Source organism: Zootermopsis nevadensis, unplaced genomic scaffold (assembly GCF_977971745.1).
Source record: "Zootermopsis nevadensis isolate Lab colony 2312 unplaced genomic scaffold, Znev_1.0 Znev_ptg000011l, whole genome shotgun sequence".
Classification (NCBI taxonomy): domain Eukaryota; kingdom Metazoa; phylum Arthropoda; class Insecta; order Blattodea; family Termopsidae; genus Zootermopsis; species Zootermopsis nevadensis.
In genome coordinates this window covers 4,009,516-4,033,235 of record NW_028259143.1, presented here as the reverse complement: position 1 = coordinate 4,033,235, position 23,720 = coordinate 4,009,516, and the positions used below count along the sequence as shown (strand labels likewise).

The 23,720-nt window shown below is 34.0% G+C and overlaps 1 protein-coding gene across 2 annotated transcripts; it reads right to left on the bottom strand.

Moving 5' to 3' along the window:
* Positions 1-368: 368 nt before the first annotated feature.
* LOC110831524 (WD repeat-containing protein 26) lies at positions 369-21,125 on the bottom strand. 2 transcript variants are annotated; one of them, XM_022067624.2, is made up of 12 exons: positions 20,646-21,125; positions 14,481-14,580; positions 13,528-13,587; positions 12,843-12,979; positions 12,384-12,518; positions 11,938-12,057; positions 11,339-11,477; positions 10,297-10,557; positions 9,184-9,329; positions 8,541-8,749; positions 7,962-8,150; positions 369-6,874 (listed from the first exon to the last, which is right to left on the bottom strand). In XM_022067624.2, exons 1-12 carry the CDS (start codon positions 20,855-20,857, stop codon positions 6,813-6,815), a joined length of 1,770 nt encoding a protein of 589 aa, XP_021923316.1. In that variant the 5' UTR covers positions 20,858-21,125; the 3' UTR covers positions 369-6,812. The 2 variants fall into 2 exon arrangements, with proteins under 2 accessions (XP_021923316.1, XP_021923317.1); XM_022067625.2 differs by lacking the exon at positions 369-6,874 and having other exon boundaries at positions 7,983-8,178.
* Between the last annotated feature and the right edge of the window lie 2,595 nt (positions 21,126-23,720).

The window sequence follows — 23,720 nt, the reverse complement described above, 5'->3', positions numbered from 1 at the left end:
GCATCCAGTACTTTTATTTTCAATTAAATCATCTAGCATTATACCTCTCGATGGCTCATTTCAGACTCATTCTTCCAAATTTCCTTCAAGGTATCTTTTGGTTTCTTAATTCAACTGGTCTGTATTTTTTAATAAGTTTTGGAGGTCTGCTTTGATTCTACACACATATTAATTCAATTTGTTTAATATTTCAAAAACAGGTTCCACTTTTAATTCCTTTCATGTTCTCATTTCTCTTCTGGTCCTTTCAAATGTCAAATGTATTTTGCTGTTCTGATTATTAACATGGCATTTTATAACATATTGACGTGGGAATCAATCATTATAATAAGTGGAAGAAACAGGTGTAAATAACAAACAGTCACGAGAAAATTGTTCAAGAGTATACTTTGAATACCACATATAACTGGAAATGCATTATCAATCGAAATTAAGTCATTAAAAGGGACATAAATTCTTTATTTACTTATGTGAACTTTGTTCACTTAATAAAAATAATAAAATTCACAGTACAAAAGTAACTTTTTAAAGTTTAGTTATACATTTTTAATTCAACCATATCTTTCATTAGAGGAAATAAACTGATTCATTAATTAAAACATAGCTAATTATCTTTAATTATGTGATAAACAAAGGCTACACCAATGTCAATACAAACTCCTATGAAGTTTCCATTCCAGAAGCAGAACATACATACACACTATTCTGATTCTTGAAGTCTGTCTTGATATATTATGTACTATCATTGTGATCTTCATAAAACAAGGAAGAATTCTTAAAGCTATTTCAAACATAGGCAACTTAATTTTCTCACATGTAAACATTACTTATTTCAAGACTGAACACTATTCTCATCGCTTCAATGCAGTACTATTCTGCACTCTGATTAACATTGTACAGATTGTTACTTTTTTGGAAAATGTAAAATGAAGACATATTAGAGACAAGATAGAAAAACTATGACTTCGGTTCAACGGCAGATCTACTCCAAAATTTTGTCCAACAAGTTACTGACATCCATTCAAACTGTCTCACAACAGAATACCATAGGCATTGCAGAAAAGTATAATTTAATACAGTTTGAAAATAAGTTTGATTTATTAGTTACTATGAACTAAATTAAAATTTACACAAGTAACTTTAAACTATACATGATTATCTTTACTTCAACCTTCACCTGTACCCCAACAAATTATTGCATGATTGTAATTATTACACTGTAAAATCACAACTGGCTTATAAATACAACAGTTTATTTTCTTGGTGCTAATAAATTCACACTAATACAAATTTCTCAACAGTGGTGTAATTTTGAACAGGAAAAATAAATTTCATTGGGGAAAAAAATCAAACTTGAATCAAAATTGCCAATTTGTAACATCACTGTAAGCATGTTACTGGATATTCAAAGAAACTTGGAACAACAGGAAATTCTTAATGACACATCTGTATTGCACTGGTCTTGACATCAACAAAAGATCATGTCTACATGGGATGAATTTATTTTTCTCTAATTTTTTCAATATCACCACAGCATTTACAGCTGCAACAGGCAGAGAGATTTTGCCTAACGTAACTGCAAGACAATTTCCCAAGTGGATAATTAATCATCAATCTCCTTATGAATCTGGTACACAGATCACTGAATGAAGTTTGATTTTTCAAGCAGCCACAAAAATGGAATAAGAAATCATCTCATGGATATTTAAGGCAATATTATTTCTTAAGAACAGAAGGTAATGGATGATGTAAAGAAACATTTACATCAGTATGTAGATGCAGAATGCTCACAAAGGCTTAGGTGAACTATTATATCACTAGAAGCCTTGATGCTGAGAAAATACATTCATAATTTTCCCAGAGTTATAATGAAATATGAAGAAATTCAATAACCACACAAGTTGAAAATGTGTATAACACACATTCACCTTCAAAATGTGAAAATTTCTAGTACCTCATTCCCAAGGGTGGAAAAGGAAAATCCAAAGTGCCTAGTTTCCTAGGCAACTGAAAGTCTGAAACTGGTTCTTAAAATATTAAAGAGACATACATCATTAACTTTTCATGGTCCAGTAATATCACACATCATGTACCAATTCACTCTGTACACCATAAAACTGCTGGGTTTAAACGTGGAATATGTTTGAAAGAAAATACATACTGCTTTAATTGAAACTTCAGAAACACAGACCTGACTCTTAAAACACTAAAAATATAGTAGAACTCTCTTTGTTTTGAATCCAATTAGGAAGTGACCATGAATTATTACTATTAAACTTGATACTAATCTTGTTATGTAGACATGAAAAGCCAAGACACACAATGGACTCACAATTATTAGTATGGTGCTTTCAGAAATGTCACTAACATAAATTTCAAATAAATTAATATATGCATATCTAAAGAGTTTAAAGTATTTTAAAGGGTGCAGTCTGGACTCTAGCTACCCTATTATCTGATTGCAATCCCCAAAACTTTATTTTCTATAACCACTAGGAATGCACCACTCATGATAAGCAAAACATCATTATTCCCACTCTTTCCGATTCTTAAGAGGTGCTTGATTGAAATAAAACTGCTCATGGTACAAACAACGCAAAGTGGATTAATAATGTAGCTGAAATAATTTATTTTTATAGAGGTACTTACTTCTTTACAGATGTTTTGGAAAATGAGAAGAAACACAACCATTTAGTGTGAGCAATACAACAGAAACTTTAAACAATAACAAAAATTGTAGAAGAAAACTACATTCATCAAACTTCATTAACAGAATATGTGAACTGCATGTGACATACACAAAAATGAAGGGCAAACTAATGAATAAGCAATGTAAGCAGTTCTGGTTTAATAATGTGTGCAAAAGGTATATTGAAATCTGACAATAGGAAAGTATAAGTATGTACAGAGTATTCAAGCTCAAACACAACTAAAGATCAGAGAGTAATTTCAGTGATGAGTAAGTACTAACAAGCAGATCTCCCAGAGCCTGTGGAAATTAAATGTGCTGACTGTATTAGCTGCCATGTATGAAATAATAACAAGGGCACAGGAGATGGAAGAGCTAACTCCTATAAGCAAATAATTAAGAAAACAAGTATTTTGGGTCTGACAGAAACAATTTCTGCAGCCAAGTTCTCAACAGATCATACAATGTCAACATTGAGAACAAAGAACAGTGGTTTGAGATGAAGTGCTTGAGAACACAGCAAGAAAAAAGTGAGTATGAAGACACATTAATTCCAAAAAGTCAAATTAGCTACTCAAGTGCTCTTGAGTGGAGTGGATTTTTGATTATATGCAACAAGAGGACAAATTAAAATGACTGTCATTTGGGCTGTAGCACCACGTAGTCTGGTAGAAGCGCTACAACCTAGAATACAGCCATCTTCCTACTCACTGCTGTGAGAACTTCAAATCCTACTAAGAGGGCATGACACTGACTGTCTTCTGGGATCTGAACATACTGTTCATGAATTATAAACTGTTCTTACAGGCACCAATGTTTTTTAGTTATTTTTCCACCCCCAATTACTCGTCACTGTACCTTTTACATTAGCATCAAAAGAGAATGCAATTTTGCATTCCACAGTAACCCACACTTATGTACGACTGCGACAGTCATCTAGAGTTATGTATAAAAATAAGTGGCATAATTCAGCTGCTGAAATTCTTCATTCTCATTTTAGTATATAAGATATTCTGATTGCAACAGGAACTTTATCTTGTAAGACATGGCTTAATGTTTTGGCAATAAAGTAAAATTATGTGAGCTATTTTTAAGATATTTCTCCTCTCTTTAATTTACAAAATTATTTACCAAATTCAAGTCACATACAGGTAAAATGTGTGAAATTATGAAAGACTTAATTACAATATTCAAACAGGATTACAGAAATAAAATGACATGTTAATTAATAGACTACTCTTCTAATGCATCTAATTGATTCTGTTTACACTTATATAACAATGAATCTCTAAAGCAAAAACAATTATGACTACATTGTACATATACAAAGGTGTAGGAATAAACCAAATTTAAAATATATAATATAATTCAGGTCTATACACAAACTTTATTTACATATGTTAAAATTTAAAATTTGCGCTATTCATCGTTACTACGATGTTACAATACTGCGCCTTCATTTACTACGTTTCGATGCGTAGCATCATCTTCAGGTTTTTCCTTTAAAACTACTTTATATTAGTCTGATCAGGTTGACAGACAGTCAACCTGATCAGACGAAGATACACCATACATCACGATTCATGAATAATGGAAAACAAACATAAGATACATAAGATACATAAAATAAGAAGATCAACAGAACACATACTATAATAATTTACAAAACAGATGAATAAATGAAAAACTTGCATTGTAATATAAAGTAGTTTTAAAGGAAAAACCTGAAGATGATGCTACGCATCGAAACATGTAGTAAATGAAGGCGCAGTATTGTAACATCGTAGTAACGATGAATAGCGCAAATTTTAAATTTTAACATCTGTAAATAAAGTTTGTGTATAGACCTGAATTATATTATATATTTTAATTATAAAACACAAACATGACGCATTTAAACTTTAAACCAAATTTATACTCTTCCCCCATCCCTACTGTGGCCTCAAGCAAATGAAACAAATTCCTGACATTTCAAGAATTTTAATGCCTAGTCTCATCTTTATATTTTATGGAAACACCTATAATTTTTGTAATTACTCTTAAAATCATGCCCCATAAATAACTGTTATAAATGTATGGGAAAAACTTACATACCGGTATTTCCAAATGGAACTTTATGTTAAAGATCATATTTATTCATGGAAGTGCTCAGTGGATTTGAAATTGTGATATGATTTTTCAGAACTAAATATAAGCCATAAATATTGTATTATGTCACAAAACGTTATTTAAATTGTAGTGATTTTTCTCCTTCTTCCTCTGATACGGAAGTAACCTCTCTTCTACGATTTCCATTTTACACCGGTTCATGAATGAAAAGATTCCAGTTTCTTCTGCTTTTGATATATTATTGTACCTGGCTGAACGATCTTGTTCTGGGTCATCCCATGTGCTCTTCACTTTGACATTTTAATTCTGTGTCCTTGGTATCCTTGTTCTCTCTATTTGCTTTAAATGGTCACACTGCTATAGTCATTCTCTTGTGTTAACAAAATTCTGATTTGTAAATCCATGCAGACTCAAAGGCAGGTACCAGCATATCAGACAGAGAGGGTACATTTCTCTGAAATGTCACAACCCAGAAGACCAACACTGACACAAAATAACATGACAGCTTGCATAACGAAGTCATTTTAAAGATCACAAATCAAAAGATAAATCCATGTAATATAATTATTACAACATCACATTTGGAAATGTTACAAGTATCAGTAACAAATTAATGAACATAACATATTTAGTAATGCTGAAAAGTACAGGACAAACAAGAAATTATGTAAAATAATTCTAGGCTCAGTTAATCCACAGTTCTTCAGATATAAGTCATCAGATATGAAATTGTTGCAAGACAAGTAATTGAATCAGCTCATAATCATATGACCATAATTTCTTTCTTCATGAAAACCCTCTTTACTTAATGACAGTAACAGTATAAGCCAATAGCCATGACGACAAATTAGTACATATTTGGCTTTATACCCTCATCCTTCCAAGTTAGAACGGGGCATGTATTGTTTTGCGTGACCAATGGAATCCATCCTGTCGACAGAGTGACATCCAGAGAGATGAGAATTTTCAGCACTGACTTACACCACTCCAAGTACTGTTACTCCAGGTCCACAAGTCACAGAAGGAACCTTCCCCAGTAATAAAACTATTACTGGGGAAGTCTATTACAAATACACTGATTTATACCAAACTTATACAGTATTTATACTATCTACATTCCCATCAAACTGAGTTTTTCACACAATAATATCTATTTCTGTGAGAATATTAGACTTAAATCCCTACTTACTTGGTGTTCATTCCGAAACAATAATAAATGATAAGTATTACTTGTTAATTAAATATTAAGCAAATATCAGTTCACATGTTACACCACAATTTCTCGACAGATTGCTTTGAAACAGCCTTCATGACAAGAGTTGTTTGTTACAGCGACCTCAGAATTCCAACCTCTGTGAAACACAGGAGCACAATGCAACACGTAACTTTGACAGCTAAAGCTTAAACCTTCAAATACAAAGTCTTCTACTACAAGTTCTCATCAGTAGAAGTTAATAGCCATTCAACATACAATTATTAACTGGCATGCAATGGGATTAAATTACATCAACCTTAAATTCTGCTGGTGATATGATTTGTCATCGTGGTCTCATTATCAGCAACTGCGTACAGCACTTCCTTCCTTGATTCCTTCACAAGCTGACACTGGAAGTGTAAGTGCACCACCAATTTCAGTAACATTCACAATAAAATTCATAAAATACAGGTCATTAAACCAAATATACTTGTAAGGCAAGATATTATTGAAATGAAGGTACAGAAGGTAGGCTTTTCAACCACATTTCTTCAGCTTTCCTCTAGTTTCATTAATATTCACTATTCTGGATTTTGTTCATCCATTATGTGTTCAGTTATAATTGAGTAATCCATGTATATAATATATACTGTACTTTCAATTACAAAATGACGACAAAATCCTGTTCACAGGAAGTGTCTGGTATTACATTATCATGGCAGTTAATATGTTCAATATTTCTAAAGCCACGGTGAGCCAGAGTAAGAGATGGGAGTACAGGGAAGGTGTAGGAAGGGATGTGCTGAAGAACTGCAGCTACTATGACCCCATGTCAAGCCATACACTCCCATTTGATGATGAAGATGCTGCATCTCCCAAACCTGAAAGAAGACAATGATAAACTATGAACTTAATTATTACACAATTTTCTGCTTCCTGTCACCAGTACTAACTATGAAAACACGCATATATATAAATATTAAAATATATGCAATTATATTTCCATTCTCTGTTGTGTAGGGGTTTTTAAATAAAGTATGGAGGATAAAATATCACCGAAAGAGAGAAGAAATGGTAGACTGGAAAGATTACACAGCAAAAGTTCTTCACCTAATATGGATAAATGAAGGTTGAAACGGACAGATCATGTGGCACAGATGGCATAAACAAGAAATGTAAATAAAATTTAGAGTAGTAAAATTCAATGGAACAGACCTTCTCAGAGACTCAGACCCAAGAGGGAGATGTCACCTAAATTCAACTATCTCAAAATAAGTCAAATAATGGTGGGATTTTGTATAAATGTGATTAACTCTTAGATTTCTTAACAAATATAATTTATGAAAGTTGTAAGTACATACACATTTCTCTGGGAATATTCTATACCAAGAAGTAATACAGTTAAAAAAGTTTAACTTTAAAATACACTTCTATTTCCAACTTCCATGTAAATGTCTGTAGTGTTACTTTATACAGAGTTTTCTACTAACTGGAACAACTTGCTGGAAGTGTTTTTCTCAACCTTAATTTGTGGAAAGAACAACCAACTATAATTTTAACTATTTTATGCCTGGAAACAAATTATTATAATATGCACTCAAAGAATCAGTCACTGAATTTTTGTTCTGAGGTAATCAATCAGGAAGCATAAAAGGATAAATTTAAGAGTTCTGCACCCTTATTTGTAAGAAGAGGAAGCATACTTCTACAATTTAAAGTTTTCTTCTTCAGTAGTTTCTGCCAAGTGGTCCAATAAAAATTATCTTTGCAAGATTTAATTCCCTTCTAGCTACTGAATGATTAATTGTAACATACCATGTAAAGTTAATTTAATTGAGTCTGAGAGCATTCATGTAAAATTTTCTCATAAGTCTGATCTGGAGGTAAAAGCAGAGTAATGTGCATGTGTTAATTAAACAGATTAATTCAATTCAAGCAAAAGGACAAATCTCTGAAAACATTGCTCACCAGATTTAGGTCTTGGGTTTCGGTGCTTGTTTGCAGGACCCCATATTCTGATTGTACAATCATCAGAAACAGATGCTAGCATCTGGTGATATACTGGATTCCAGGCAACACAGTTTACAGTGCGAGTGTGACCAGTTAGAGTAGCAACTGGAAGCTCACGCTTGATGTGCCACACATATACTTTGTTGTCTGTAATGGACAACATCAATTACAAGAACTGTGAAGGATCAAAAGACAGTATTTTTTAAGTTTTCTACATTACTCTATATATAATGCCAAGTTCACTTAGAAATTCTATTTGTTGATATCAATGGACACGTCCATGTTATGGTATATGCGGTAATAGTGAAATAAAGTCTGGCTCGAAACTGTATAACACGGAGACTGAAATCCCATATTCCTATGCGATTAAGGTTAAAACAGGTTTCATTTTTAAGGATTGGACTGAGTTGGCGCAATCTGATGACTTTAGTTGGTGTGATAAATTCTTGGATTTCTTACACAAGGGAGTGACATATGTGACTGAATAATCTTATTCACAAGTGTTGATTGATTATTATAAGTTGGAAGTCCATTTACCTTCACTTCCACTTGCTATGAAGTCTTGGTTAATTCCACCAAAACAGCTGTGGATTGTGAAGTGACCTTGAGTAACCCCTTGGAACTTTCGTACCAAGCACCGATCTTGAAGGTCCCATAAATGAACACCTTGTGTAGCCACGTTGAGCAAAGCCAAGCGGTCAGTACGGTTTACTGAGAAAGCCATTACTGGATGATCCTCTTGCAGTCTGCAAAGCATCCAATACCTGAACTAAATACATAGTCATCAAAATGGCACTGTCTTGTTGGGGACACAAGCAGTCCTGAGATCTTAAGAAACCAGTTTGGTAACTGTCAGCTGAAAGAATATCTACAAACAGATTATACTCTTTACTTTAAATTTAATTATTCAAGGTAAAATCTCAGTATAACCAACCTTCATGAAATGACAAATTATATTCATTACAATGAAATGCTGTTTGTTTTTCCTCAGTCTCTCCAGACATGTCAAAATAGTACCTCAAATTATGCCATGACTGCTTCCTTCCACAATGTTTCCAGTGTTGTTAAATAAACTATATTTATACAAAGTTAACCTCTATTACACCTTTCAGACCCTGTTAATTCTTGACAAGGCTGAATTTTAAATAAACTAAAAAAGAAAAAGAAACATTGTACTTACATGTTGAAGTCTGATAACTCATCAAAGTTGTATCCACGAACACGATGATGAGTGTCGGCAGCAAGAACAGTCTTACCATCACTGCGGCACCATAAGCAGTTTACTCTAACACCTTCCCAAGAATCCAAAACATTGCCCTCCAGATCCTACACAACATATCAATGAATTTACTCTGTGCAATTTATATATAAAGAAAATATGGTAATATGAACTGCTGAGTAATGCTATGGGCACCATTAGAACCACAGATAAATAAATTTTGTCAACATTCTAAATGTATTGTAGAACAAAATCTATAATAAACCTTTACATAATTAAGCATGCTGCACAATTACTTTAATATTACACATCTTCCAACATGATTCAAAGCAAGGTTTGGTACCACTTCCCCAATTATTTGCTGTATTAAATGTGGTTACGACAAGTCATTTAAAATCAGAGAGATGTTGTGTATTCAAAACCATACTGAAGGAAAATAAGAAATGACAAATGAGAGTGTTACAATATTAAAATTATGACAACGGATACACATCCAAAGAGGTTATAATAAGTCTCAATTTTTTAATGTACTACAGCAATCTTGAAGAGAAGTTGGAGAAAATTAAAATTCAACATATTACAAAATAAAATTCATTCTCCCATATGTTGATATGGTGAACATATAAAGGTTAATTCTTTGCAATAAGTGGCCTCCTGCCTGTTCAAAATGTAATTCATGCTTCTACTTTAATTAGAGTTGCTAATATGAAATATCACTAAAATCTCTTCTGGACTACTTGTCACTTGGTTAAAAATGGACATGCAAACAAAAGCACATCTACATATCACAATATAAGTAAAGAATGCCTAAAAATGATGCATCGCAAATTACAAATGTCATGTAAAACTAAAATCCCATAAAATTAAGGAATAAAAAAGTCTAATGGTGAAACCAGCATTTAGAATGACAAAGAGATTGCTGGGAAAGTATTCAGTTACTCCATTAGCAGCAATGGAACTTCAACTGAGAACTCAGTATTATGACACACACCTGTGATGCTAAATTACATACATATTAGTGTGATACAAGTGGGTTGACTGCCAACCCTGCACCAAAGTATACTGAATACTTGCACATTGGTAGAACTGTCCCCGTATTCCTCCTGTAACGAACTTCTTGCCATCCCGATGCCATGAGCAGGAGGTCAATGAGTCTTCTGGTGAATGAGACACTTTAACACGTAGTTCATCTGATTCAATATTCCATATCCAGAGTTCTGGACAGTCCTCTGGACCACAGGCAATGAGATGCGTGCTATCAGGACTCCATGCAATGTATGCCACTCCATACGAGTGACCCTCCAAAGTTTTACGATGGCTGCAAATTAATGTATCCTGTAATACAAAAGTAAAAAACTATCAATATATTTTATTTTCCTTACATTACACATTAGATTTTAAAAATATGTGTATTTTTAAAATAAACCTCTCACTGCTTACAAAACATCTCATCACTACTCAGCACATAACCTTTCAGAACGGAAGCTATGGGTAGGAGAGAATGGCTTAAATAAAGGCAATTTGCTTCCGAAGTTTAATCCTTTCACTGAAATAAGCCAAAGTAAGGCTAATGTCAACTTAAGACACACGTGTGCTGGATTTTACAGGTTAACAATGTGTTCACACAAGAATAGATACATTTCAGAGCAACTTACTGCCCCAACCTTTAAAGCAAAGTCAGCCCTGAAGATGAAGACAATGTGTTCCTCAAAAATGTATCTACTTATGTGTTCAAACATTCTTAACCCAAAAACCAACACTGATATTTTCACGAATGTGAGAACCAAATTTCATACAGATACATGCAGTTCAAATTCCAATCACTAGACTGACACTTTTTAGCGAGGTTTCAAGGAGTGCAAGAATGAATCATGATCAGAATATTAGTGGTTCTACATTTCATCCCCAGTTAATTGTCTTTATGCAAACAGTATCAAAGTGAAAATATGAAAGGAATTCAAATAAAAATTCTTCACTACAAATTATTACAAAATTGAGAACTATAAGTAAAGCATTTCCAAATAATTAATTTCTTACATTACATCCTGAAAATGCAAAGAAATTAACCATACACAAGTTAAAAAAATAATACCTTTAAAATAACAATTGTACTTACTGGGTCAACATCCCATATTACAACTGTAGTATCCTTTGAGCCTGTGGCTAGTTTCAGGCCATCCGGTGAGAATCGGCAAAACCACACTTCATCACAGTGATCATTAAGGATTTGTATTGTTTCACATGGGAACTGTTCTCTAAAAACCACATACACATAATTACAATAATTCCACTTTTTTAAAAACAGTATCAAGAATGGACCACGATTTCAAACCAAATACTGTAAAATAAAAAGAGATTGATTTATAAACAACTTCTACTGAAGAACTTTAAACAAAGATGACACAAACATAAATATTTTCTGATAAAACGAAAAATTAATTTATATTTCTAACTTCATTCAGCACAGCTTTTCTTAAGAAATTGCTAGTTTCTAGGCTTGTCAAAAAATTTCCTGCCTTTTATGGAACCAAAAGATTCACTATTATGTTGACAACAGCCGAAAAACAGACCTTGTCTTTGGAATTTATCCTTATAATAAGTGCTATACCAGAATGCTTAACACAAAAGGAATTAATGCATTTCAAACTCTACAGATTATATCCATTAACAGACTTGCAACCTAAAGCACAGTCAGATCTGACATGGTTTCCTCACCTGGTGCAATGATGGTCTACAAGCAGAGAAACACTTTCAAGACCATCCTCAGTTTTTGTATTGTGGTATGGACATTGGTGTTTCTGATGTTCTACTGCTTGGCATAATAATGTATGCAACCTGCACAAAACAGGAGCACAGTCTAATAATTTACCAAAGAAAAACTCCTCCTAGTAGTAAATACACTCAAACATCTGTTACATACGCTCTCTATAAGTCACCGTTGCATCTGCTCCCCGAGACCCTCAGGGACGTGAGCCAACTGACCCACTGTATCCACATGCGCTAATGTGATACACAGCACTAGCATTACATATCACTCCTTTAACCAAGAATGGTTAGATGAGCTGGACATGTATCACAATAAAACCATACATTTCTGAAGTTTTATGTAATAAAATTTCATCATGTAATAATTTTCCATAAATTAAGTGAGTATAGCATACCTGTGAGGAGGAAGCATTATGGAGGGAGGTAGAAATTCTTGGAGCTTGTCCATAAGCTGAGTTCGAGATTTTAAGCCTTTACCTTCCCAGCTGGCTCGAATCTGAAGCTCTTCACGTCCGCTGCACATCATATAACTATAAGAGTAAAGAGACTGACTGTATATTCACATCATCATCACCACGGTGAATCATCTTATAACAAATTCCCATCCTTTACATTATAAAGAAGACTGTTTTTTTAAGAAAATACTTCTTACAGCCTAACGCAAGCTTATAAGACTTGATCAGTCCCTGTAATGGCAAATGTGCAAAAAGCACCTCATATGTGCCATGAGTTACATTCACAGGCTTGCTGAAAAACTAAAGCAGATATCTGTGTTTGGTTTCAAAAAGTGAAGCCACGTGGAAAGATAAAAATCTAAGAATGTGGATGTTTATCTGTGCCTTCTTAACACACACCTGCTAAGTTCATGCACTCTGACTGTGTTGTGCTGGAGGGGAGTTAGTTCATTACGAAGTACATGTAATGCATCCAGCACACGACCATCCTCTAGGTATTCCAAGTATTTCTGTTCAAGTAATAAAAACTTCATTTCCTGAAAAAAAAGAAAGGCACCACTGAAAATGGCTGTCTTCTGGGTTGTTGCATTCTGTATTGTGGTAGAAGTTTACCGACGTTTCAGAGGTCTTTGAGGCCTCCATCATCAGGGTGATGACCTGATGATGGAGGCGCAACAAGACATCTTCAGACTCACCGTCATGAAAACCTCAAATCCTACATATTTGTTTATTTATGTATAAGCAACTTGACTTTTTAATAAACTCAGTAATTTATGGTTGTTATGAAACCTCATGATCAAGAATTAATTAGAGTATGACTAGACAAACTGAAGACCATATTCATGCCTATTAATGTCTATAACATGGATTATGTGCCTTTTCAAATTTCTCAAATGAAGTACCCGGTGCAAAAGACATCGAAATACATTTTAAAAGTTTAGTTAAAGTGCAAGTCTTAGTATTAGCATGTAATTTTTATTTCTTCAATTGAACCCCTTTCCTCCTCCCTCAAAATTTCTGTATCTTTATCAAAGTAAATACAATTAAAAAATATGACTTTAATTTTCCAAACAAAAAAACTTACAAGAAGAGTTTCAGATGAGCTCTCCAGGAGCGACTTCAATTCTGCCAAGTCATTGTCAGCCTGGTTAACAAAAATCAAATATTAAGACTACTCAAACAATAAATATTTCACAGAACTCATATATCTTGCCACATTTTTTTCACAATCCTATCATATGGTCAAACAACAAACTCTATGGTTATATTACAGACATAACCTCGCAAAAAACATGTGGCAATATTCTACACAGCTTATTAAAACATTTTTCCATTAATTATATATGCACAGCCAATTTACAGTTTAAAGAGAAGGTGTAAATGAAAACATAACTATGTTTCTAAAAAGCATGTACTTCTCAGATTCAAGCAACCTCTTTGAAATGTTCATGTAATTACAAATACTTCAAATATGGCTGTTAAGAATTAAAGCAATTTTGTTCACTACAAATATGAAAAAAGTAAACTGCTCAAAAAATATGTTACTCAATATAACTCTGTGGTACAGAACAATTATGTTTACTCAGGGGGTCAAATGGAGCTATTGCAAGTGATCATGGGCAGAAGGTCCAGCAAGAAAAATTTAGTACTTCAAAAACAGTTAAAAGAATCATCAGTTATTCATATTGACTGACCACAATTTACATTACCAAAATACACAAAAATCACATTATTAATAATTCATACAAACATGATAACCTAAGCTCTGACAAATTGAACATAATCTGAAATGGACTCTACTCAACTATTAGTAAATTACAGTAATAAATACACACATTAAGACTCCAACATTTGTGTATCTGATAAGTATTGATTTCTTGTGATTAACAATAACAAAATAACACTGTGGCCCAGACTGAATTTTTCTATGGGTCATATCTAGCCGCCAACATCATCATCATCATCATCAACCCTCACCTACAACATTAAGATTAACTGCACAAAACACACAAGCAACAGAAAATGTTGATGAATTACCTTGCTCCATTCACCATCCATGACATGCTGTCTGAACTTCGCAGCTGCAGGATGGTCCAGCCGACAACCAGACTCCTGCATCAGCAGGTCAACAGTTCGACTGTAAGGGATCAAAAAAAAGATGCTCACATCAGTGCATTTGGCTTCAAGAAAAAGAAAATTTATAAGTAAGATAAAGTTTCCATGGTTCTTTGCTAAGAACATTCCATGCAAACATGTGGGGGAGTGGAGATAGAGCTCCACACATTCTTAACCTAACACTATATATATATATAAGTGATTACTTTCAAACCCATCACTTTACCCCTGAGGAAAGAAACACAGTACTCAATGGACAGGAGGCTGGGTGGGCCAAGAGTCAGTCTCAATGTTACAGTCAAAAGAAAAATTTTGCCCTCTAAGGAAATGAACCCTGGTCATCCTGTACATAATTATAATTCATCCCATTAATCTGCCCTCTTTAATTGTAATACTTCAGAATATATTATTATTAAACACATTCTGAAATACTAATGGAAAATATATTAAAAGGACCCAAAAAAATAATTTTTCTCTCTTAGAACCATTAAATTACTACATCAATTTGTTGACACTACACAGTCTGAGCTAATGAAAGTGACAAATAAACCACAAACATCAAATAAAATAATTTCAATTATTCAAATTTCATTTTAAGTTTAATATATATATATATATATAGAGAGAGAGAGAGAGAGAGAGAGAGAATGTGGTTCATCTACATCAAATTCAAGGTTATACAGAAACTCCATAAGAAATACTAATTTCAGTGAACTTTCAACCTAATACAATGTTATTCAGCACACAAACCTTTCTGAAGTTTCATGTAGTTTAACATAACAGCACAGCACAGCACAGCAGCATTAACCCATAGACTATCACATGACCAAATTCATGGTTACTTTGTCATTAGTCAATATAAGAAAAAGAAAACTGTTAATATCCTGTAGCCACTGTGTAAAATTTTTCTTTAATAATTTTCATGCAGAATTCAAAACAACATACCCATCATGCTAACTGTATAAATCCTACTTTTGATGAAATATTACAGCTTGGTATATCAACTTTAGTATCTAAATTGGATTGTAAATTTACATACAAATTTTCTGAGATGGAATCCTTCAGATAGTAGAAACCTACACTAGCTGAAACACTGTACATATATACATTTTAAAACCATCACTTTACAATTTCTACTAGTTTTTGTATATGACAAAAGGTAGTGACTGTAAGTTCTTGTTCAGGCTTAAATCCATATGTGAACCTACAAAACTAGACCTCAATTGTCAAACACTGTATATTTTGGTGACCTGTAACTATGATCATTATTACTTTCTACCAAAATAATGCTTAAATTTAACATAACCTAAACCTTCTGTTTCAGACTCCTCAATGAATACAATATATACTAGTTCACATTTTTACTTACTTTTAACTGCCCAGCTGTTAACATGGTAAAATTTTGCTTCAAAACAAATGGTGATATTAAATGGTTGAATTTTGGCACTGTGAGTAACAACAAAATTGTAAACTATTTAATGTAGCCTCATAGACGGGAAAATAATTATTAAAAAATAAAGGACAGACTAGAATACCGTCTCCAGAGCACAGAAAACTGTCAAACTGATAGTTTTCCCAAAGTGTATATTAATTTCTCACTGTACACATTCACAATGTGGCTAGAATACCTGATACTGACCTTCACTATCTGTGTGTATCAGACCCCTTATTACAGTTACACAGTGCTTCATTTTATTTACACGTTTAATCAGGTTTTCTAAAGTATATAATCGACACAAGACAAAATGGTACAAATCAAAATTCTGAGGGGCAATATGATCACTGTTTATAATAGTCAAATTTAACATCCAAATTTTTTGCAAAATACCTCAGGATCAAAGACAGCTACAATGGCAATCAATTTTGAATCTATCTAGATTTCTTACCACTATCTATTTCTTGATTAAAGTTAAGATGGAGTAATAAACATTACAAACAATGAATTTTGGAGTTTCATTATGACCTGTTCAAAGTGTTCTGAATCAAACTAACTCTCCTGCTCTTCATGCATTAAATGTAGAAAATTGGGGATAAAAAAGATAACTTTCTCATAAGAAAAATGTAATGATTTAAAAGGTAGAAAGAAATGAAAGAATGTGTAAAGATTTAAATATTTATTATGATAAGCACATAAAAGTAAATGCATGATAACTGCCATGTTATAAATTTCCCTGTTTACACAAGCAAAATTTAAGATATAACACATGATTATATTTTAGTAAAGAAAGTGTGTAATATTGTTTGACATAATGGAACAAAATGTTTAATCTAAATTTAAAGTTGACGTGCTAATGCATATGTTATGACAATACAGCATGCACTTTGGCCTTCGGACATTACAAATGTAATAAACAATCGTGGCTAGTAAGCATACTGCAACCTAGCAAACATTCTATCTCCAACAGAACTTGGGGCTCCTACTAAGAAGGGCACAAAATCCTGGAAATTTTCAACACCAGATAGTTTAACCATTATTTCACACTGGAACGGCTTCACAGACATTCATCTCTGCACTTCTATCCTGTCTTAAGAGATTCCTTTTCAGAACAGTTCACACTGGTCAAGCAAACCAAAGTGGCTTCTTTACTGTGAAAAATCTTCTTTACGGTAATATATATTTTTCTTCTACAGTGGGATGTTTCAATGATCACAATGCACTTTCAAGCTTATTTAAAATGAAACACAAATCCTTATAAATGGTCATACAATTCGGTTTATTACTCAGAACAATGATTTTTCTCATTTAACACTGTAAATGTTATTATGATGACCCTCTTCCAATTGGGATCACTCTTTCATAATGGTGTCCCTTTAAAAATGACAAGGACAACAAATTTATTTCCCAGTACGTTTTTAAATTTTAATATTCTTAAGCAGTAACTTATAAATAAAGATTTCATTCATGAACAAATTAAGAGCAGATTGAATTCGGGGAATGGTTGCTGACATTAAATAATATCTTCTGTTTTCGCTTATCCTGTTAAAAAAATATAAATTTTAAACTATACAAAACTATAAATTTACCTGTTATTCTGTTTGGGAGTAAAACTTGAGTGTCTCATTAAAATGGTCTATTTGGAGAAGAGTGGTGGTATGGTAAACGCTCAGAGAGACAGGCATCTTAGGAGGAGGAGAACAGAAGTAGAAGGATCAACTGTTGAAACTATCAACTGTAAGAGATTTATATGGTAATACAGACACTTGTGGAGAATGGGGGGAAGTAGATGGCCAAAGAAGATACATAACTGGATGCCAGTGGAGCAGAGGAAGAAAGATATACCAAAGAGAAGATGGAAGGATGACAACAACTTATGAGATGTCAAGGAGACTCATGAGGAATGTACAAGGTGACAAGCAACAACAGCTGTAATCCCTTACGTGCAAAGAACTAAAAACAAAATTTAAATTTCTTATAAATGGAGGACTTTGAATAACCCTGAATGCTTTCTGCCACAAATATTCATCTCAATAATATGTGTAACTTATTTGGTTAAACCTTAATGATATATCATAACTGCTGAAATCATGAAAATATGTTGAATGGATGGAAGTTTAGAATTATAGCCCACAAAGGAAAACAAATGTTATAAAATTAACAAATAGATGGGGTGACCTCATTAGATGTTGGTAATGAAAGAGGTAATTCTGTATGATCCTCAGATGGGGTACATTTGATATGAATATGAAAAGCTTAAGTTAGTAATAACTACATAATTCAATGATGCATTTTTGTGTACAATCTCCAATAGTAAAGATTCATGCTATGTTAAAATTAATCTCAATAACCTCAAACACCCACACTGTTGCCAAGTTTATAATTATCAACTTAGAAAAATGTTTTGAAGGAAAAAGCTGCATGTAATTTTAACTGCCTACCTCCAGTCCTTCAGTACACCATCGAACAGGAAGCCAAATATAAATTTTGCATGACCACCATACTATTTTACATTAATCAGTAACACCTTACTAAATGGTACAAGGGTCTATTACCACATAAAATGTCAGTGTGTTGCATTATGTTGTGTTAGTGTCATTCCAACCTCACATGTTCCCACAGCAGCCACATCATTACCACTAATGGTACAAATGTGATAAGCCATACCAAGTTCAATAAAATCCATCAAATGGTCCAAAAGTTATTAGATCAGGCACAGACATAAAACATGTTGACACCATTAAGTGTAACTTTACTTGTAAAATGAGGAAAATATGCCTACAAATTATGGTTATAAACACACACACACACACACATATCTCCACTTTCAGACTTTTATTATATCTACAATTACAAAAGGTGGCTGAACATGCAAAGTGTGAAATGCCATAAGTAATACAGACAAATCAGATTTAGCAGACTGCAAAATGACTAGTAAAAAGATGCCTCTAATTACAAACTGGATGTTGGTGATACAACTTCAGTACCATAAATACTGACAGAGGGTAATCTTGTTGCTACTTTATGGAGAGGCTGACATAACAGCATGTCACAATATTACAATCATAGAATGACTCGCTCACTTGCTCTATGGTGCAGGAAATTTTCTAGAAAGTCGACTGTATACTTGGCGTGTAATTTTTTTTTTATGGAACCCAAAGGTTCATCACCATGATCATTAACGCCTGCCACCTATCCTGAGCTAGTTGCATCAATTCCTATCTCCCTGAGGTCCATCTTAACGCTATCCTCCCACCCATGCCTAGGTCTTCCCAGCAGTCTCCTCCCTTCAGGCCTACCTTGTAAACATCCCGCCCATCCCCATGTCACATAATGACTAGCTATATTTAAAAAATAATGTTAGCTATCTTCCTAAACTTAAATGTAGTACCTTGTTAAATGAATCATTGTCATGATCATAAGCCCTGTATGTCACATTCACGTTGTCTAGAAACAAAACAAAAACTTTCCAAACCACATGGGCTAACACTTCAGCACTAACATAAGATCAGCCAATATAAAACTCTTGAGCAAAAGACTGGACTGTCATGATATAATAAATAATAAGTAGGTCAGATATGAGCAGGAAAAAATGTTTAAGAACTGTTTGTGAAAAGATGATGTATATGATTGTATACTTACATGTGAATCAGAGTCCACATATTAAGGCAGTCTTCAATTGATGCATTACAAAAAATTTTTGTAGAATATAACACAATAACATGGGAAGATTTCTGTGATGCAAAGATGGTTTAATTAAGATGGTTTAATTAAGAAGTACAAAAGAGGAAATGGGTACAAGAAAGTAAATAAGTTTCAACTACTGTAAAAAAAAACCAGAACAGGAGGTAGCATGAAAAACATCATACTGGAAAACCAAATTAAAACAGACTTAAATATGAATGAAAATCCTTTTCACCAAGCACTACAAAATTATGTTGGTGGAATAACATGGGCACAAGGGAAATGTTTGACAGTAATATGCATAGAGGGCAACAGGAAACTGCACTTCAATGTTTCACTACACTGCGACTACCTCTACCTACCTCCTACATAAAATGTTTTAAGCAAAATACTGGTTACATACACATACGATGTTGCATCACTGTTATACTTGTAAATGAACTGCTAAATCCAGCACAGCCGTGAACAGCATGGGTGGCCACATTTTACTTGACAACATTGCTAATGCCAAGTAAATTATGCTTAAATGTCCTATCAACCCAAAATGAAGATAAAAAATGCCTAGAACAACTCTGGAAAATAGAAAAGAGTTTCTTATTTGAAGACATGCCGTGGTTTAGTAATTGTATTTCTAACAATGCAGTCACTACACATTTAATTTCTTATCAATCCATAGTAATTTAGTACGTTCAAAATGATATCACAGAAAAATATGATGGATACAGCTCCTACTGCCTATCTACAAACGTGAATACCTAACATCAGACGCTATGCAAATAAAGAAAGGAATGCCTGACAAAAACAATATGAATAAACTGAAGCATCACATTCACTATGGAGGTCATTTATAGGTCAAAATGGCAAGACGTCACTAAACAGTTTCCAAATTTTACTTGTCACTCTTCAAACTTGAAACGCAACAATTAATAATGCAATATAATGACAGTGGGAAATGTAAGCAAACATACTTAAGCCCTATCGTTTTAAGGTGTTGACCAATCAGTCGCACAATGTCTTGGTTGGTCTTGTCTATTATCTTAGGTGAGAAATCTCCGTTTGGTCCTCCATTAATTGCATTGTTCTCGGACGTAAGTTCGGTGCCATTCTGTTGACTTGAAGATGCTGAATGGTCTTCGGACACTCCATTGCGTTGCGTACAGCCATTTGCTGCTTGCTGCATTGTAGCGTCCAAAGTACGTGATTTTTTTCGCGGTGGCGGAGCAAGTCCACCGTCGTCCGACTCTCCGCTCGAGGCCAGGCTTGCTAACAGGTCGCCGTGATGAAATTTTGGGGCGCACACGATATTTTCCGAAGAAATTTTGTGTGATTCCAATCTTGACTACTCACACACAACACAGCATACACCTTCGCCACAGCTGAGCAATGTTTAGATTGTGACGTCAGGAACAAGGACCTGGGCAAAACGATCGTCAACTAGCACTGGCCAGCAAATTCAATGAAACGTGTAACTTGAATGCGAGTCACAAATATTGTTCTGTTCAAGTTCATATGACTATCGCTAGATGACAGAAGAATAAGCTTATAGGTCCAGTTTACAAGAATACTTGATAGATGGCAGAGGAAGTGCTTCTTGGTCGTAGCCTTCACACAAATACGACTAATAGATGGCAGAGGAAGCATGATTTATACAAATCAACGGGCCGCTTCTCTTCAAATTATGAGCAACAGATGGCAGGAGGAGCTTTATTCCTGGAAATTAACTTTAGTTGTCTTACAAATGTGACCAATAGATGGCAGAGGAAGCATGATACATACAAATTAACCCGCCATTTCTGTTACAATATTGAACAACAGATGGAAGGAGAAGCTTAATTCCTGTAAATTAACCCATAGGTGTCTTACAAATGTGACCAATAGATGGCAGAGGAAGCATGATGTATACAAATTAACCCACTATTTGTTATAATTTCATACAACAGATGGCAGGAGAGCCTTATTTATGTTAATTAACCCTCAATCGTCTTACAAGTACACCTGATAGATGGCAGAAGAAAGGTGTTTTATACACATGAACCGACCTTTACTCTTACAATTATGAGCAACAGATGGCAACAGGAGCATTATTTATGTAAATTAACTCTCAGTCATATTACAAATATGATCGATTGATGACAATATAAGTTGTTTTTATACCCTGTAAATGTTAATTTTCTGGTCAATGTAGGTTTGGAAGCTGGTATCGACACGGGTATTTTCACTACATAATAGGAGAATGAAAAAAGGTCCACCCTTTTTGTGATCGTTAAATGACAAAAGAAATTGTGTTGTTCATATAAATTAATCTTTAAATGCTTATTTTGCCAACTGATCAAGAAATGAGCACTAAGCGTGCCGTTAAAGTTGTCGCTAATGAAAATTTCGTTCGCTATGACTCCCAAGCCAACGTTCCTAACACCCACTGGGTTGGCCCTGGAGCCGCTTTGAACGTGGCAGCAAATATAATTTCCACTCTTTGCTGTGAATAGAAACCTATCCAGGCAGCTACCCGTCACTTTTCAAAGTGAGTTATTCCGGCGCAGCCCTGAATATATTGTAATAATACTCTGCACAATATTTTCCAAATAATAATCTTGTGCGTTGCGTTGGTAATGAGTGCCACGCACGGCATCAGTTCAGTTTCCCTTCAGAATATATGTCAAGATATACATCATTCATCCTTTCTCACTGAAAAACATACAGCAATTCTGAAATACATAATTCAAAGTTACATAATAGTTGTTAGGGAAGACTAGCCTAAAATTTCGCAGCTGAGTAAAATAACACACAGGTGTTATTGTCGTATGTATTCATCGACTGGTTTTAAATTTTGCGCTGATATGTTGGTATGTTGCTTCTAGTTAAAAATGGCGTGTTGATAAAGCGGGGTTTTCAAGCTTTGTGTAAAATGTATGTTTTCTGGTGTTTCTCTCACGATTTTATTTCTCTCAGTTTATCAACTTTATCAGTTCAAGATTTGGGATCATTTTATTGGAACAGATATCCAGTGAAGACTCTGTAAGTAAGTCATAATTAATACTAACTGCTTCTACCGCTGTTTCTGACGTGCATGCATGCGTGCGTGTGTGTGTGTTTTTAGATGGTTTGGGAAACAAATGCAGCCAACCTTGGGGTTAAATGACGCCAGGTTTTTATGTGAACTCTTCACAGACTTCATGTCACAGAGTATTATCCGTTGTTAGTCGATATGTTTACATGGTAATGATCGATTTAGTCGATATGTTTACTTGATCGATTTAATGTTATCACACTTTATCGATTTTTTCTTTGAATCGATTATTGAATATCATTCTTTGTCATTAATAGGAAGGTGCTGCTTTTGCTTTGTGTTATATTCACTGTGCCTAGCATGTTTTTCACCATGAGAAGAATGGATGTACGTAATGTTACCCAGGGCTTAGGACTAAAACGTGACATTTATTTTTAAAAATGCGCACAGGAAGACTAGTTGGCGTATGTGATAAACATTTCTTTATACTACGGACATTACAGATAATATGTGATCATGCATTCAAATGTTAATGTGTTGAACGATTTATATTTATATGATGTAATTTTAGGCCAGTCTCCCGGTTTTACTGCTCAACACAAAACTGCTTCTTCAAATCTGGCCTTCCATTTCATTATCCAAGTCCACGATTAATATCGCAGAACGGTCGGCTAATCTAAAGATATAGGAGTCATTGTGGGAGCTGGGTAACAAGTTTCAGTCCTTCGTACAGAACGAATTTGAGTGGGTTCCGGCCTCCGAAGAAACAGCTAGGGCGAATTCCTTTGCTTTTGTGATAGTTATTTACGTTTTGATTGTTACATTCTATAACGATTCAAATCATTATAATTTCAAAATTTAATAACACATAAAAAAACATGAGAAAATAACATCACACACTCTGTCCCAATTTTACTAGCAATTATGGAACCCTCATTGAAGTAATTGTTGAAACACGCCGTTGCAAGAATGATCAAGGTCATTTTGCGGTTCACGCCAGTTATGTCGAATCACACTGTGGCTTCGGGTGTCATTG

Excerpts from the sequence above, each read along its gene's own strand:
- LOC110831524 (XM_022067624.2), bottom strand. The coding sequence starts at position 20,857 with ATGCAGCAAGCAGCAAATGGCTGTACGCAACGCAATGGAGTGTCCGAA. Across the intron at positions 12,980-13,527 it reads GCTCATCTGAAACTCTTCTT|GAAATGAAGTTTTTATTACT; the intron begins GTAAGTTTTTTT and ends CTTTTTTTTCAG. Across the intron at positions 8,151-8,540 it reads CATAGCAAGTGGAAGTGAAG|ACAACAAAGTATATGTGTGG; the intron begins GTAAATGGACTT and ends TGTCCATTACAG.